At 29.2% G+C, this 14,104-nt stretch overlaps 1 protein-coding gene across 3 annotated transcripts; it reads left to right on the top strand.

Annotated features, from left to right (window-relative positions):
* The first annotated feature begins 5,062 nt into the window (after positions 1–5,062).
* LOC102600262 (uncharacterized) lies at positions 5,063–8,588 on the top strand. 3 transcript variants are annotated; one of them, XM_015310260.1, is made up of 3 exons: positions 5,063–6,353; positions 6,496–6,724; positions 8,202–8,588. In XM_015310260.1, the coding sequence occupies exons 1-2, from the start codon at positions 5,279–5,281 to the stop codon at positions 6,507–6,509; spliced, it is 1,089 nt and encodes a 362-aa protein (XP_015165746.1). In that variant the 5' UTR covers positions 5,063–5,278; the 3' UTR covers positions 6,510–6,724; positions 8,202–8,588. The 3 variants fall into 3 exon arrangements, with proteins under 3 accessions (XP_015165746.1, XP_015165745.1, XP_006350944.1); XM_015310259.1 differs by having other exon boundaries at positions 6,496–6,733; XM_006350882.2 differs by having other exon boundaries at positions 6,460–6,733.
* Positions 8,589–14,104: the final 5,516 nt, after the last annotated feature.

The raw sequence follows: 14,104 nt of genomic DNA, 5'->3' as shown, positions 1-14,104 counted from the left end.
ATTTGGTTGAGGCAATGGTTATGAACTGTTAACACAATATGTGTATTTGGAAAAGAATCAAATCTTTTATTTGATTGAGTATTTTCATTACATCATTATCTTCTACTTGTATTGTTTATCTTTAACACTTTTACTTCAAAAAATAAATCTAAACCATCAATTCAGAATAACTAGTATGTGTTAAAGAAAGTTCAAGGTTAAGACAATATTTTTAAAAAAATTTCATCATCTAGTAATCTCAATATTTTACCACTAAATAAGAAATCAAAAATATTTTTATATGCTTCAATTGGTTCAAATCTATTTTAAAGTGAAAAAATAGTTTGATCTACTCTACATATATAATGTAATCAACTCTAAAGATTCTTCGAGGGACTTAGTGATTTCGTTATCCATATTTTCATCAAATTGTTTCTTACGAAAATTATATTTGTATTCATGTCATATGCAATTTCTTTAGTAGAAATCATAGCACTTATAGTACATATAATTTATTTATTTTAAAAAATAATATATATAAGTAATTGTTTTTTTAAAATGGGGGCCCCAAAAAATATGGGGCCCCAAGTGATGGCTTTAGTGGCCTAGGGGTTAAGACGGCCCTGCGACGGGTGATAATAAGATAGGGCATCGCGTCCGACGGCGGTATAGATGAGCTAAAATTAAACCTAAAAGTGGTCATCATGACATGGGGAATGTAGTGGGAAATAGCACTCGTACGTTCACATAATTAAATGGGACATAAAGAATGGTACTAAAAGTTACTCCCTCCGTTTTAAAAAAAGAATAACCTAATTTGACTTGAAACGGAGTTTAAGAAAAAAAATAGGAGCAAGACTTGTTCTTAATTAAAGTTATGTCAAATGTACCAAATGTCCTTTCATTTTGTAGCCTTAAACATGTCACGTAGAAAATTGAAGTTAAAATATTGTCAAAAAAGAAAAAGAATCATTCTTTTTAAAACAGATTAAAAAAGAAATTAGGTCATTTTTTTTAAACGGAGGGAGAAATGTGTATTAAACTTGTTGGAGTATGTCATAGATAACAAGTAAAGAATTGAACAAGTCTTATTAATTTTAATAACTATAGTATTTGGCTTATTTGTTTGGCGGTCATCCTCTTCAATTGAATATATCTGAATTAATTGTGGTTTTGTAGAATATTAGGTACATTGAAAAATTATTAGATTTTTAGTCAAGTACCCACGATTGACAACACATTACCTTTTTATTGAAATTAATTAAATCTTTAATTTGTGCCTAATCTTTGAGTTACGTGTCAACATAAAAACGGTCCACATCTAACTCATGTAATCATATTTGATATTGTATCATATATATATATATATATATATATATATTGACATTATCTTAAAAAAAAAAAATCTCACTGTAAAAGAGGGTAGTTTAATCTACAAGTGAATATATATGCTACCTTTTTAATAAATTAAAAATAGATTAGGTTTATCGATTACTAATTATTTTGAAATGTCTTTGATTAAGTGATTTTTTTTTTAATCTACTAAAAATAGAGGTTCTTATATGTCGAATAAATAAAAAATTTGTGTTATAAAATATGATTTATGCTAATTATCATTTTTACTATTACCGACTATATAACCGATACAATAAAGAAAATTAGTCTAGCTTCAATATTCACGATTGAAAATTGAAATTATTAGTGTTCCATGCTCCACGAGGGAAGAAAGTATATACATTAATGGAAATACACTGCAAATATCACATGAGGCAAAGTTTCAATCTTTGACCATAATATATGATATACAAGAATTCCTTACAAGGCAATATTAATGGCTTGAAACCTAACAATTTTCTCACACATTCATACAAAACTTTAGATACATTTCCTTCGACCAACTAGTTTTACTCCATATTGTACGCATCCATATAATATATCATAATATTTATATGACTATATCTGAAATTTGTAGTTATAGATGTATCATAATAGCTCTATGATTTTTGAAATTTATAATCTTAAATATGTCATAATTTTTATGTGACTATAATAACTCCAAATAAGAAAAATATATAAATAGAAATATGATATTTTTTAAATTGACTAATAAAAAGAATAGTATCAACCAAAATGGAAGGAAGAAAGGTATATGAAATTATGGTTGCAGGTGAATAATTATTTATTAGTGTATCTAAGATTTTGAGATGATGGATGCACTAATAACCAACATTTAAGTTCTTATTATTGAAAATCGTTAAAATTTTAATATATATATATATATATATGAATTAATTAAAATGTCAAAAGTGCTATCAATAACCACTAAGAGAGGTATTATTTAATTTTAGAAAGAAGAATTAAACAAGATAAATATAAAATTCAATTTTCTAACTTCACGTAGAGAGATGCACCCCGTCATTATCACATTACAATGTGGGTTCATATATCTATATTTTAATATTTTTTTAAAAATATAACACTACTATATACTTATAATCTTAGAAGGAGAGTATAAATTCACGAAAATTCGAAACCCGTTGAATACGCCCCTATTTATACTATCATTTAAGTGTGAGTACTCGTAACTCACAATAAAGATCTTTCCCTTTTTGCAGTTCATGAGCTTATCATAAATATAATATTCAAGTCAAACTAAATATTTAATAAAAAATAATCTTATGATAAATATAATACAATTCCTTCATAACTAATTTTTTCCTTATTTATAATATGATATTATTTGCATAACTTATTTTCAAATCAGACAAATTAAGGGGTTGTGTAATACGTGGAATGAGATAAAGAATAATATTTAATGAGATTATTTTGTCATACTTTTTTATATGAGATAGTAATTATCACACTAATTTAATATAGATATTGAAATAAATAATCTCAAATTAAACTATTACGTTAAATCAAATATAAAATAAAATTTATTTTAATTTTTTATCTCAAAATTATTATCCCTATCTCACGTTTCAAATGTCCTTAGAAACAGTAGTAGAGGTCAAACAGAGATATGAAAATGGTTTGGAGTATTTTATTGAAGTCAAACACTAAAAAAGTCAAGAACATGACACACAATAACCTTTTTAATTTTCTTATTCAAGTTGTTAACCTAAAAAGGTCATATTCACACAGTTGATTCAAATCGTGATTTGTTTATCTTACCTTCATTTTTAATTCGTTTTAAAAGGAGTATATATATTTTTATAATATTTAAATTTTAACTTTTTACGTCACATGTTTAAGATCACAAGATTAAAGAGCATTCTAGTATATTTTACATAATTTTGATTTAAGACTATAAGATTTAAATGTTTTTTTACTTTATTAATTTTCATGTCAAGTCGAAATCAGACTAATAAATTCGTAATTGAAAGGGAGAGAGTACTAAAAATCAACTTGAACCAAAACCTTTTGTAGTCAACGAATATGTATCACCAACTTCACCTCATTTGGTGGTTGTTTACTTTGGACTTATTATTTGGTTTAAGTTTTATTTTTAACTCTTTTTATTCTTTGACGGTATACATAATTAGGTCATAAATGAGGTAAATTGACAATTGAAATTTGATTACGGGTGTAACTTGTATTGTATCGACAAAATCATTGTTATGTATTAATTAAAAGTCTCATTTTATATGATAATCGATTGTGCGTTGTGACTTATGTTTGACATTAGTGGTATTGTTTCTCACCTTTTAAAAACACCACTGTGACAATAAACTCGCTTGGCATGATGGAGATTTTCAATGAAAAATTTCGAAACTAAACTTTTGAATACTTTCATTTATATTGTTTTGATAATTATGGGTTATGATCCATTTTTCAGCATATTTTAGTTCAAATAATTTTTGGACTAGTCATTTATTAACTCGGATCATTTTGATCCTTCTAATTCAACCCATTCAACACTCCTAATGTGGTATTCCACCATTAAGATGATAGAAATTTTTGCATAACATTGCAAAGAGGAAGAAAAACAAACCGGTTAAATTATAAATAATAGTATTAGAAACGGGTTATATTTTAAATAGTGCTATTGTAAGCAATTATTTGGTGCCATTCCTACCTTTGTAAAGTTACAAAGCCCAAATAGTAAAACGAGGCTTACATTTCATATACGACCCAAAAAATTGAATTGAGAGAAAATTTCAAAAATAACAAACATAATAGATATAATAAGGCTCTATAACTATATTTTGATAATTGCGCTTTATAGCTATAGTTTCGTTTGCTATGGAGGCTGCGGTTGTATATTTCTGCCCATTTATATATTTAGCTTGCGAATATACAAATAAGGTAAGTATATACAAATTATGTATTTATACATTTAAGAATTTTTCAGACCTAAGTGGTCATATTGGATCCTTGAGAACCATTACAAGTACGATCGGCTTATATATATTTAAAAGAAAATATTGTGTTGTGATTGCAAAATAGTCTCTTGTTTTTGAGTTTAGACTCATAATCATACTTGTTTCTTTACGTGAAACGATAGTTTTCTTTTATGTGCATAGTATTGATGCACTTTTGGTCTACCCTCAAACTTTCGTCATTATTTGACATCAAGAGATTCATCACATCATATATCACGTACAATAATACAAAATTTTCTTTCCTTAGTTATAACAAAAACATTATTATTCTCACCTTCACATGAGTTATTGTTTCTACTGAATATAAAGACAAACGATTAAATATTTCATACATTAAATATAGACAAAACCAAATTAAAAAATAGTCAAACCTTTAGAGGAAGATCGAAAATGCACCAATATCAAACATGGTGATTATTAGTGCTTCATAAAAAAAAAAGAGAGGCATAAATTAAAGTATTAACATAAAGATGAAAGGACCATTTTGAGATATTTTTTCCTTTCGTTTCATATAAGTTGTCTATATTATTAAAATTAATTATCTGAAATTATTCGTTAATTTATTAAATTAAGACAAAATCAATTAATATTTTTCTATTTTATTTTTATAATTAATTCTTTTAAAGTGTAACCAATTTTATAAAAATTCAAAAATATTATTAAAGGGTAAATTAGTAAAATTAGCCTTTCCGAATTAGGGAAAACAGATACTACACGGATGATGGAGTCCCAAGTTTCTTGGGAGCAGAGCCATCGTCTCCGGCGAAATCAAGCATTTTAGGTACCGGAAACCTAAACCCATTCTTTTTCCGATGATATTTTGTGGATTTATTTGAATTTACTAAACTGGGTTTGTAATCTTTTTGCCTCTATACCATCAAGAAACTCTCAATTTCGATTTTTTTCCTAAAAGAATGATGAACTGTGTCAAAGTAAGCTCCTTTATACATGCTATTTGTTCCTATAAAAGATTTTGTCACTTTGAATCCAAATCCCATCTGGGTTTTGGTTCTTTAGACTCACCAATTAGAGCTAGTGTTGGAATTTTCTGGGATTTAGATAACAAACCACCTAAGTCATTTCCACCATTTGATGCTGCCACTAAGCTCAAAAAGGCAGCTGGACAATTTGGGGTTGTGAGATTTACAGTAGCTTATGCTAATCGACACGCCTTTAGTTATGTTCCTCCTTTAGTTAGGCAGCAAAGGAAAGAGCGGAAAACATTGAATTTGTTGGAGAAAAGTGGGGTTGTTAAGGTTGAGGATCCTTATATATGTAGAGTGTGTGGGAGGAGATTTTATACTAATGAGAAGCTTGTGAATCATTTTAAGCAAATTCACGAACGTGAGCAGACGAAAAGGTTGAATCAGATTGAGTCTGCTAGAGGTAAAATGAGGGTGAAGTTGGTGGCTAAGTATGCAATGAAGATGGATAAGTATAAGGGTGCTGTTAGGGATGTTTTGACCCCGAAAGTTGGGTATGGTTTGGCGGATGATTTGAAACGGGCAGGTTTTTGGGTTAGGACTGTCTCGGATAAGCCACAGGCTGCTGATGTTGCATTGAGGAATCATTTGGTTGATGTAATGGATAAGAGGATGGTGGATTATGTGGTTCTTGTGTCTGATGATTCTGATTTTGTGGAAGTGTTGAAGGAGGCACGGTTGAGGTGTTTGAAGACAGTGGTTGTTGGTGATAGTAATGATGGGGCTCTTAAGAGGACAGCGGATGCTGCTTTCTCGTGGCAAGAGATTATGATGGGAAAGGCCAAGAAAGAAGCTGTCTCTGTTGTTGGACGATGGAAGGACCGAGATGTTTTGAAAAGATTGGAGTGGACATATGATCCTGAGGTAGAGAAAAAGTTGTATTACTCTGAAGTTGAGAGTGATGATTCTGATGGAATCTTTTCTGGGGAAGATGATAAAGAGGATGTTGATGCTTCCATCTCGAAGGAAGATGCTCATGCGTGGTGGAAGCTGGACTCTCGTTCAGGTACTTTTGAATCTTTCTTACTTTATGATGCACCGTTAATTCTCTGACAATGAAGTTCTCCACTTTGGACTTCTGAGCAATCATTTTTACGCTGTACTTTATTCAGGACATGATTGATGCAGCAACTGATTATTGTCTTCAGCTTCATTCTTATAAGAAGGAGATATGAACTGGTGATTCCACCATCCTCAGAATGCTTTCCTAACGTGGAGGTTTACAATGCAGAAAGTTGTTAGCTCAGAATTCTCAGATCAAAATGAGTGCAAAGGAATTGATGCAGATTGAGCCCCAGCAGCTATGCAACGTACTAAATGAAAAAAGGGAGAAAATTAACCTTGTGCCTAATCGCCTCCAAAACTTTCATGAATTAGGTCCGACGAGTAAGAATCTGGGAACTACTGTCATGTCTATGTCTTCTTATTTTAGTACTTCTCAGCTTTTAACTCTTTGGCTAAAACTTTTTTATGTTCTTTTCATTTGATTTCTTTTATAAAAGTAAAATGTTATAACAGACTAAGAAGTATGATTGCTGGCTCAGATTTCAAAAGTGAGAAAGCTGTCATCTAAGTAATGTTCTTAGGGGTCGTTTGGTAGAGTGTATAAGAATAATGCAAAATATAGTGTATTAGTAATGCTTGCATTAGTAACGCTTGTATTAGTTATGCTGGCATTAGTTATGATAAGATTTTTTTTATGCAATGTTTGGTTTGGTGTACTAAAAATATTATGCATTACATAGTTTTTTTAGAAAAAATATTTGTTTACAAAAATACCCTCAACAAATATAATGGAAAGGATGTAAAAAGAGTTTTTGAGGGCAATTGTGTCTTTAATAATGTTAATGCATGCATTAGAACCCATTGCATTACTAATGCATAGAAATAGATGGTATTAGTAATACACTCTTCAATACACAATAGAGTGTATTATTAATACAAGCATTAGTTATGCATAAGTTAGAAAAGTGTACCAAACAAGGTACTAATAATACATCAAGTTAATGTGAAAACATTACACTGACCTGGTATTAGCTGATAAATTTATCTAGTTACTGTTGTCTGATGTAGGATCCTGGTGTTCACTAGTATTACCAGTAGTGCTTTATTGACGGTTCAAAGTAGAAGATCGATGCAGCATTAGGATTCATAACTGTTAATTCTTGTTAGTTGAATTAAGGGATCATTGCCAACTTACATATTCTTCATTTAGAAGAATGTTGTTCTGAACTCAGACATCAGAAGAAGCTCAAGTCCACCTAAGTTGTAGATAAGAAATGGATTACTTGAACCTGACATTTGAACGTGAGGTAATTCTCATTAGTGTTAATAACTTCCAACACTTTTAACTGCATATGTGATGCTGGAAAAATTCTTGAGAACCTTCTCGGATAGGTGTTTCATAAATTTCTTGAAATTGGTAAGCATTCAAAACAGACAGTATTGCATTTGCTTTTGCTTTTGTATGGTTTCTGCTTGTAACAGCCATGAACTTTTAAGCGTATAATGGATTTTTATATCTTGAGAAGTATGCGACTGAATATAACAAGGATACTGCTGGTCACGACATGTAATACTATGAAGCTGGTGCATTAGTTTCTCCTAAGAGTAGTTCCCCTACCCTAAGTAAAGAATCCAATTGACAGTGTCTATGCCTTGTGGTTCGCTGGTTTTCTTCATCATTCAGTATGCAATTGAACAAACTAAACTAAGTGGACAGGCTTCTCGCACAGTAGTCATTTTTTTGTTATGGTGTGTTTCTTCAGCGAGTTATGTATTTCTCATTTATTTCCTACAATGGTTTCGTAAGGAATCTGCACACCTAATTTGTTGCCCATTTCCCTTGTCACAGATTTTGAATCATGAGTAAGGCGGAACAGAGAACTGAAAAGCTCGTCATACATCAAACACGGAAAGTTGCAGCTCTAGTAAGGAACAAGGTCGGGGTACAACAATACAAAATGATGTTCAAGCAGTAAAGGACATTTGCTAAATTCAATTGAAGAGCAACAACTACCTACAAGAACCAACAACAACCATGAATAGAAGCCTCAATTTAAGCAGAAGTATGTCCTTTTACTGTATTCGACTGCGCTTGCAATAAATGAACAAGCTTAATAACAAAGCAAGTACAGATATATTATGTTTATGTTGAAAAAAAACATTTATATAGTTATTTGAATTGAATAGAGATCCATTTTTCTTCCCATATAGAAACAACAACATTTTCATGTCAATACTTTTGATGTTATTGCTTGAACAATTTATGCTCCAGGTTCATCTGAGCACCTACTTTTAGCATGACTTTTTTACTACTCTATTTCCTTTTCGTACTTGTTTTTGATATGCTTCACTTGAGCTGAGGTCTATCAGGAACAATCTTTCTACCTTTACAAAGATAGAAGATAGGGGCAATGTTACGTACACACAACCATCCCCAGACCCTACTTGTGGGATTATACTCGATATGTTGTTGTTGATTTGATCACCCAACAGTCCTGTACTTTTAAGCTCCTATCCCTTTTCTCAGCTGAATTAGAGGCTGTGATTGAGACACATCATTTATCATTTTCATTAGCTATTTCATTGAATATCTTTTTCTTTTAATGCATCACAGAGTTAGCAAAGTTGTGTATAATAGCAAGTACTTGGTAAACATCTTGGGTTTAGTTTTCTCTAGTTCTAGTTTCTTATGTTACATCAGGACAGTTTAATCCTCTTTTCAAAATTTTATAGTATAACTTTATTTTGCGGGCAGAGGCAGATTCATAATTTGAAGTTATGAGTTCCTAAAAGCGGGTTCAAGTTAATATACAACAGTATTAACTTGTACAAAGTTAATATACAGCAGGTACCAGGTTGATAGAGTTACCTGGTACCTGTTGCTGGTGAAAGATGATAGGTATTATGTGGAATTAGTTGAGTTGTTTCGGACACCACAATTATTAAACAAAAAGAATACAATAATAATTGAGTTCACAGATAAATATTTAAGGATATGTAGTAAATTTTTTAATACAAATATAAGATCTAGGCTAAAACTACTAAACTCTGATGAACTCATAAGTAGGATGTATGCCTCTTTTACGCATAAAGATTGTTTTTTGTCAAATCATCTGGTATCTATAATTTATTGGTCTGATTAATCTATATTCACATCGCTCAGTATCCAAATGCCCAATTAAGGAGAAAGTGCTCCTGACTTGGATTTTTTTTATTCTTCAGGCTTAAACTCAATTTTTTTTATCAAGTGTAAAGAAATCTTATTCATCCGATCATATTTCTAAATTGTAATCTGTACAAGTATCTACTAAACATTATGCATGTCTCGGAAGAAGTATGAATGTAAATATTTTTATGTAACACAAAACATAATCATTATAAAAGTATTTGTACATCGTTTAAATACATTCAATTCATATTTTGGACCATATAACAATGGTTAATTTTCTTTTAGCAAGTAGATTATACTAGGAAAATATATATATATTTTAAAAACATAATAGGTTGAATAGTCAAAGTGGGAGTACTAACCTAGTTAGGAGTTAGTAATTAATTAATTAATATCAATAAATGGCAAACATAATCTTTAACACTGTGTTTGGATCATTGTTACTTATTATATTATACTGTATCGTTATCATACCTACAATGTTTGTTTTGATTGTTACTTAAAATGTATTGTATTGTATTATTAAACTTCGTTGTTACATAACAATGAAAACCCACATTTTATGGACACAACCAATTTGGTGTGTTTCCATTGTTACTTAATTTATTTTTTCAATTATATCCTTACTTAATATTTTTATAATATTATTTTACCCTTTACCATATATTATTTAATTCTAGTCAAACCTCCTACACTAGAATGTTTAAGGATATTTTAGCAAATTTATAAATTACAATACAGTACGATACAATCAAACCAAACAATAAAAATGTTACTCCTTAAACAACAACAAACAATACAGTCTAGCCAAACATTGTATCTATCATACAATCCAATCCAATACAATACAATACAATACAATACATTATGAAACAATGGGTAACAATGATCCAAACATAGTGTAAATAATTCGAAAACATATTTAATATTTAGTTGGTGTGATATAATTTCTAGTGTAGGTTGTACTGTATAGTGTATAGTTATGTCTGACCTGCCACAAATTTTTAAAAATATCTATTTCTAAATTATTCTTTGTATCTTATATTAAAAGTTCATCTTATTAAGAAACATTTTTCGTATTACTTGTCAATTTACAAAATTAAGATAAAATTAATTACATTTTTCATTTTTATCTTCACAATTAATTCTTTTTGAAAGTGTAAACAAGATTGTAAAGGTCCAAGAAAGTTTTTAAAGGTTAAATTAGTAAAATTATTCTTCTTATTTATGATTGCTTAAGGCGTGTAGATGAAAAAACATGCAACTTATATGAAACAAAGGAAGTATTTGTTATCTTAGAAGTTTAAGATAAGTTTTCCCTTCATTTTATCCTTTGTAGTAATTATTCTTGAAGACAACAACCACCTCAATAACATAATCCGGATAAGAATTAGGAATGTCTTCTTCCAACTCGTTCTAGAATGAGTGTTATGACAAATAACAAGAAGAAACTAAAGAAAAAATTTGTCCAATAGTAACAAAGGGTGCTTTCACAATTAGTTGACAAGTTTCCATCCTTTTTCTAAAATGCTTGAATATTCTGCTCAACAAAGTGGTTCGCAGTTTGACGGATCCTTTCCTTTTCCATGTAGGATGGATTGATCCAGAAGTACAATATGAAGGAATGAAAATGTCGAAGTAAGCATACCTTAAGCCCCCCAATTTTTAGCCAATACCATCAACCTCATTTTTCTCTAGGTCAACGCTAAAAATTTGATAAAAGACCAAAAAGGCTTAACTATAGCATATGTTAGATGTTTTCGTGAACAGTTAACAACAAACCTCCGTTTATTTTGAGAAAGTTGATAACCGAGTAATGAGCGTAGGTTATATTTTAATTAAGACAAATGAGATTTAAATAGTAAAAACTTCCAAACTACCTCCTAATTAGTGTTTTCTTCATAAATATATCAAAGAGAAACACAACAGATAATTTAAAACGGTGAAAATAATTTCATGAATATCTAATAATGGTGAGTTAATAATGACATTTAATAATTTTTGTTATAACAAACATTATTTATGTAAATTATCTTTATCGCCCGTTAAACATTGTATTTGATAATCACTCAACTAATTGGAGGATTAACATTAGCTTTGGGGAAAAAATGACCTTTTTTTCTTTTAAAATATTAAATATTCTGAACTAAATTCAATTAATCATATATAATTAATGTAATTTGTAATGATCCTTGCTTTACCCGTGAACATGATTATACTTTTATGGAGAGGACACATGTGGTCCTTTTTTTTTAAAAAAAAAAAATGTAAAAAAATTATTTTTTATAGTGCAATTAAAGTAATTTTTTTTGTGGTGCATATTTAGCATTTATTATATGGTTGTGACATAAAAATAATTTGTCTTTTCTTCTTAATGAGAAGGAAAAATTGGTTGGGGTTGTTGGAGATATGTGGAGAGATATTATTTTTTTCCCTTTTAAATTTTACTCCCTCTTTGTAAATTATTATCGTAGCAAAAATCACGTTAATTAATAAAATTAATAGTAAGATATTAAGGAATTGATTTGTGAGTCATTTGTACAACGGTAGGGTATACAGTGCCACTTTATAATTAGAAGGTTCATCCGAACCCTCTTCGGCGGAAAATTATATTATTTATATATGGTTAAAATAAATTTTCAGGTATATATAGAAGTTGTCAAACCCCCTTCGGCCACTTCTTGTGTCTATTTCTTCAAATTTTGAACCCCCTTAATGAAAATTCTGGTTCCGCCACTGAGGGTATATATAAGAACTATTTTTTATAACGAAAGGTATATCAACTCTAAATGACAAAGTTAAGACATATATTAGACCATTTTCCATAAATATAATGTATATTTATTAAATTATTCTTATTTAATAATATCTTTTGAAAAATAAACACTATTTTAAAAATGGAGTATAGGACAATATTTTTTCTAAGATACTACATATTTTTCGACGTTGGGAGTATTGTATTGTATAATTAATTAAAGGGAGATATCATTTAAAAGAATCACGTCTACTTAATTAATGTGGTAAACTCGTACAATGCAAGTGATTTAATTAGTTGAGATTGAACTGCCTGAATATATTGGTTTCAATATAACGTCATTAATTTTTCCAAATGATACTTTTTTTTCCGATTGCGATAAGAATTTGAAATTTATGCGTTTTTACCATGATCTCAACTTAATTCTATAATAGACGGCTTCATACAAAGCCAAATATTCATAACTATTTAGCAAATTTCTTAATCTATACAAGATCTGAACAAAAATTATTGGGTTCACGTGAATCTGTAATTGAAATTCTAGATCTTCCCCCGGCTCTTCTCTCGTCCTTTTTGATGTTGGCTTTATTATTTTGATTAATGTTCAAGAACTTAATTAAATTTTTAATATCATGACATCTCCTTTTATCCTTTTTTTAGCGAGTATTATTACGTGAACTTAATTTTGAATCACTTCTTAAATAATAGGACACTAATATAACATACATTAGAAAAGAGAATACCCTTTTAATATAAGGCATACTCTTCAGGTCCTTTCTTAAGAGATGAAGCAATCGTCACTCAACAGCTCAAAGCTGACTGATACGCTCTGTGTGCTTGCCTACTAGCTTCCCATTCCAATAATTAATATTACTAAGCAACTAAATTCAGACAATATTAATAAGAATAACATTTTTTCTTTGAACTAATAAAATAACTAACAAATAATAAATACATAAAATTAAGCAAATAAGTAGATATGAAGGTGTCTTTTAATGACAAAAATAAAAACTAGAACGGTGATTAATTTCCTCCACTAATATTGGCAGCAATTAATGATTTGCTTCTTATAATTTTGTTGAATTAATTTCTAATGATCATGACATCTCCATTTATCCTTAGTATATCTAGAATAAAGATAATAATTAATTTCTTAATTACTTGAAAGTGACATTGTTCAACAAAAACATAACCTAATTTTATAATTTTGTTCGAACAAAAAAAGTATTTATAACAATACATTCAATTGAAAGCTCATCAATTAATACGATCAATACATACTTAAACAAATAAAATTTAAAGAACAACTCAATTACAAAAAAAAAAAAAAACATTATCAAAATAATCTATTCGATAATTAATTTCATCAAAATTCGAAATAAGAAATCTATCACCCCGTGATCAAACAAAAAAAATGGATAAATTATTGTCAAAATTATAATATCCACATCAACAAAAAGTAGAGAAGTATAGAAAACTTTTTAATATGTCTTGTAGGATAGACTTGAGGATTTTTCACGTTCAAATTGTCTTGAATAATAGTGTACACGAATATAGTCTTTCGGAATCGAGTTCATTTGAATTTATTATTTTAGTACGATACATTAATTTGTATGCAAAGATTTCAATAAAATTAAAACAATAATAAATATAAGTCCATAATTTTTAAAGTATAATAAGCTCAATAATAAAAACCTAAATGTTAAACCCTAAAGTTTTAAGGAAAAGGGTTTGAAAAATACTCCAACTTTGACCGAAATTGTTGTTACGATATCAAACTTTATGGAGGACCTTTTACCCCCTGCACTATTTAATAGTGTATTTTAAA

The sequence above is a fragment of the Solanum tuberosum genome, unplaced genomic scaffold (genome assembly GCF_000226075.1).
Source record: "Solanum tuberosum cultivar DM 1-3 516 R44 unplaced genomic scaffold, SolTub_3.0 scf00131, whole genome shotgun sequence".
Classification (NCBI taxonomy): domain Eukaryota; kingdom Viridiplantae; phylum Streptophyta; class Magnoliopsida; order Solanales; family Solanaceae; genus Solanum; species Solanum tuberosum.
This window is presented reverse-complemented; position numbering and strand designations above follow the sequence as displayed.

Coding starts and splice junctions, on each gene's coding strand:
- LOC102600262 (XM_015310260.1), top strand. CDS start 5,279: ATGATGAACTGTGTCAAAGTAAGCTCCTTTATACATGCTATTTGTTCC.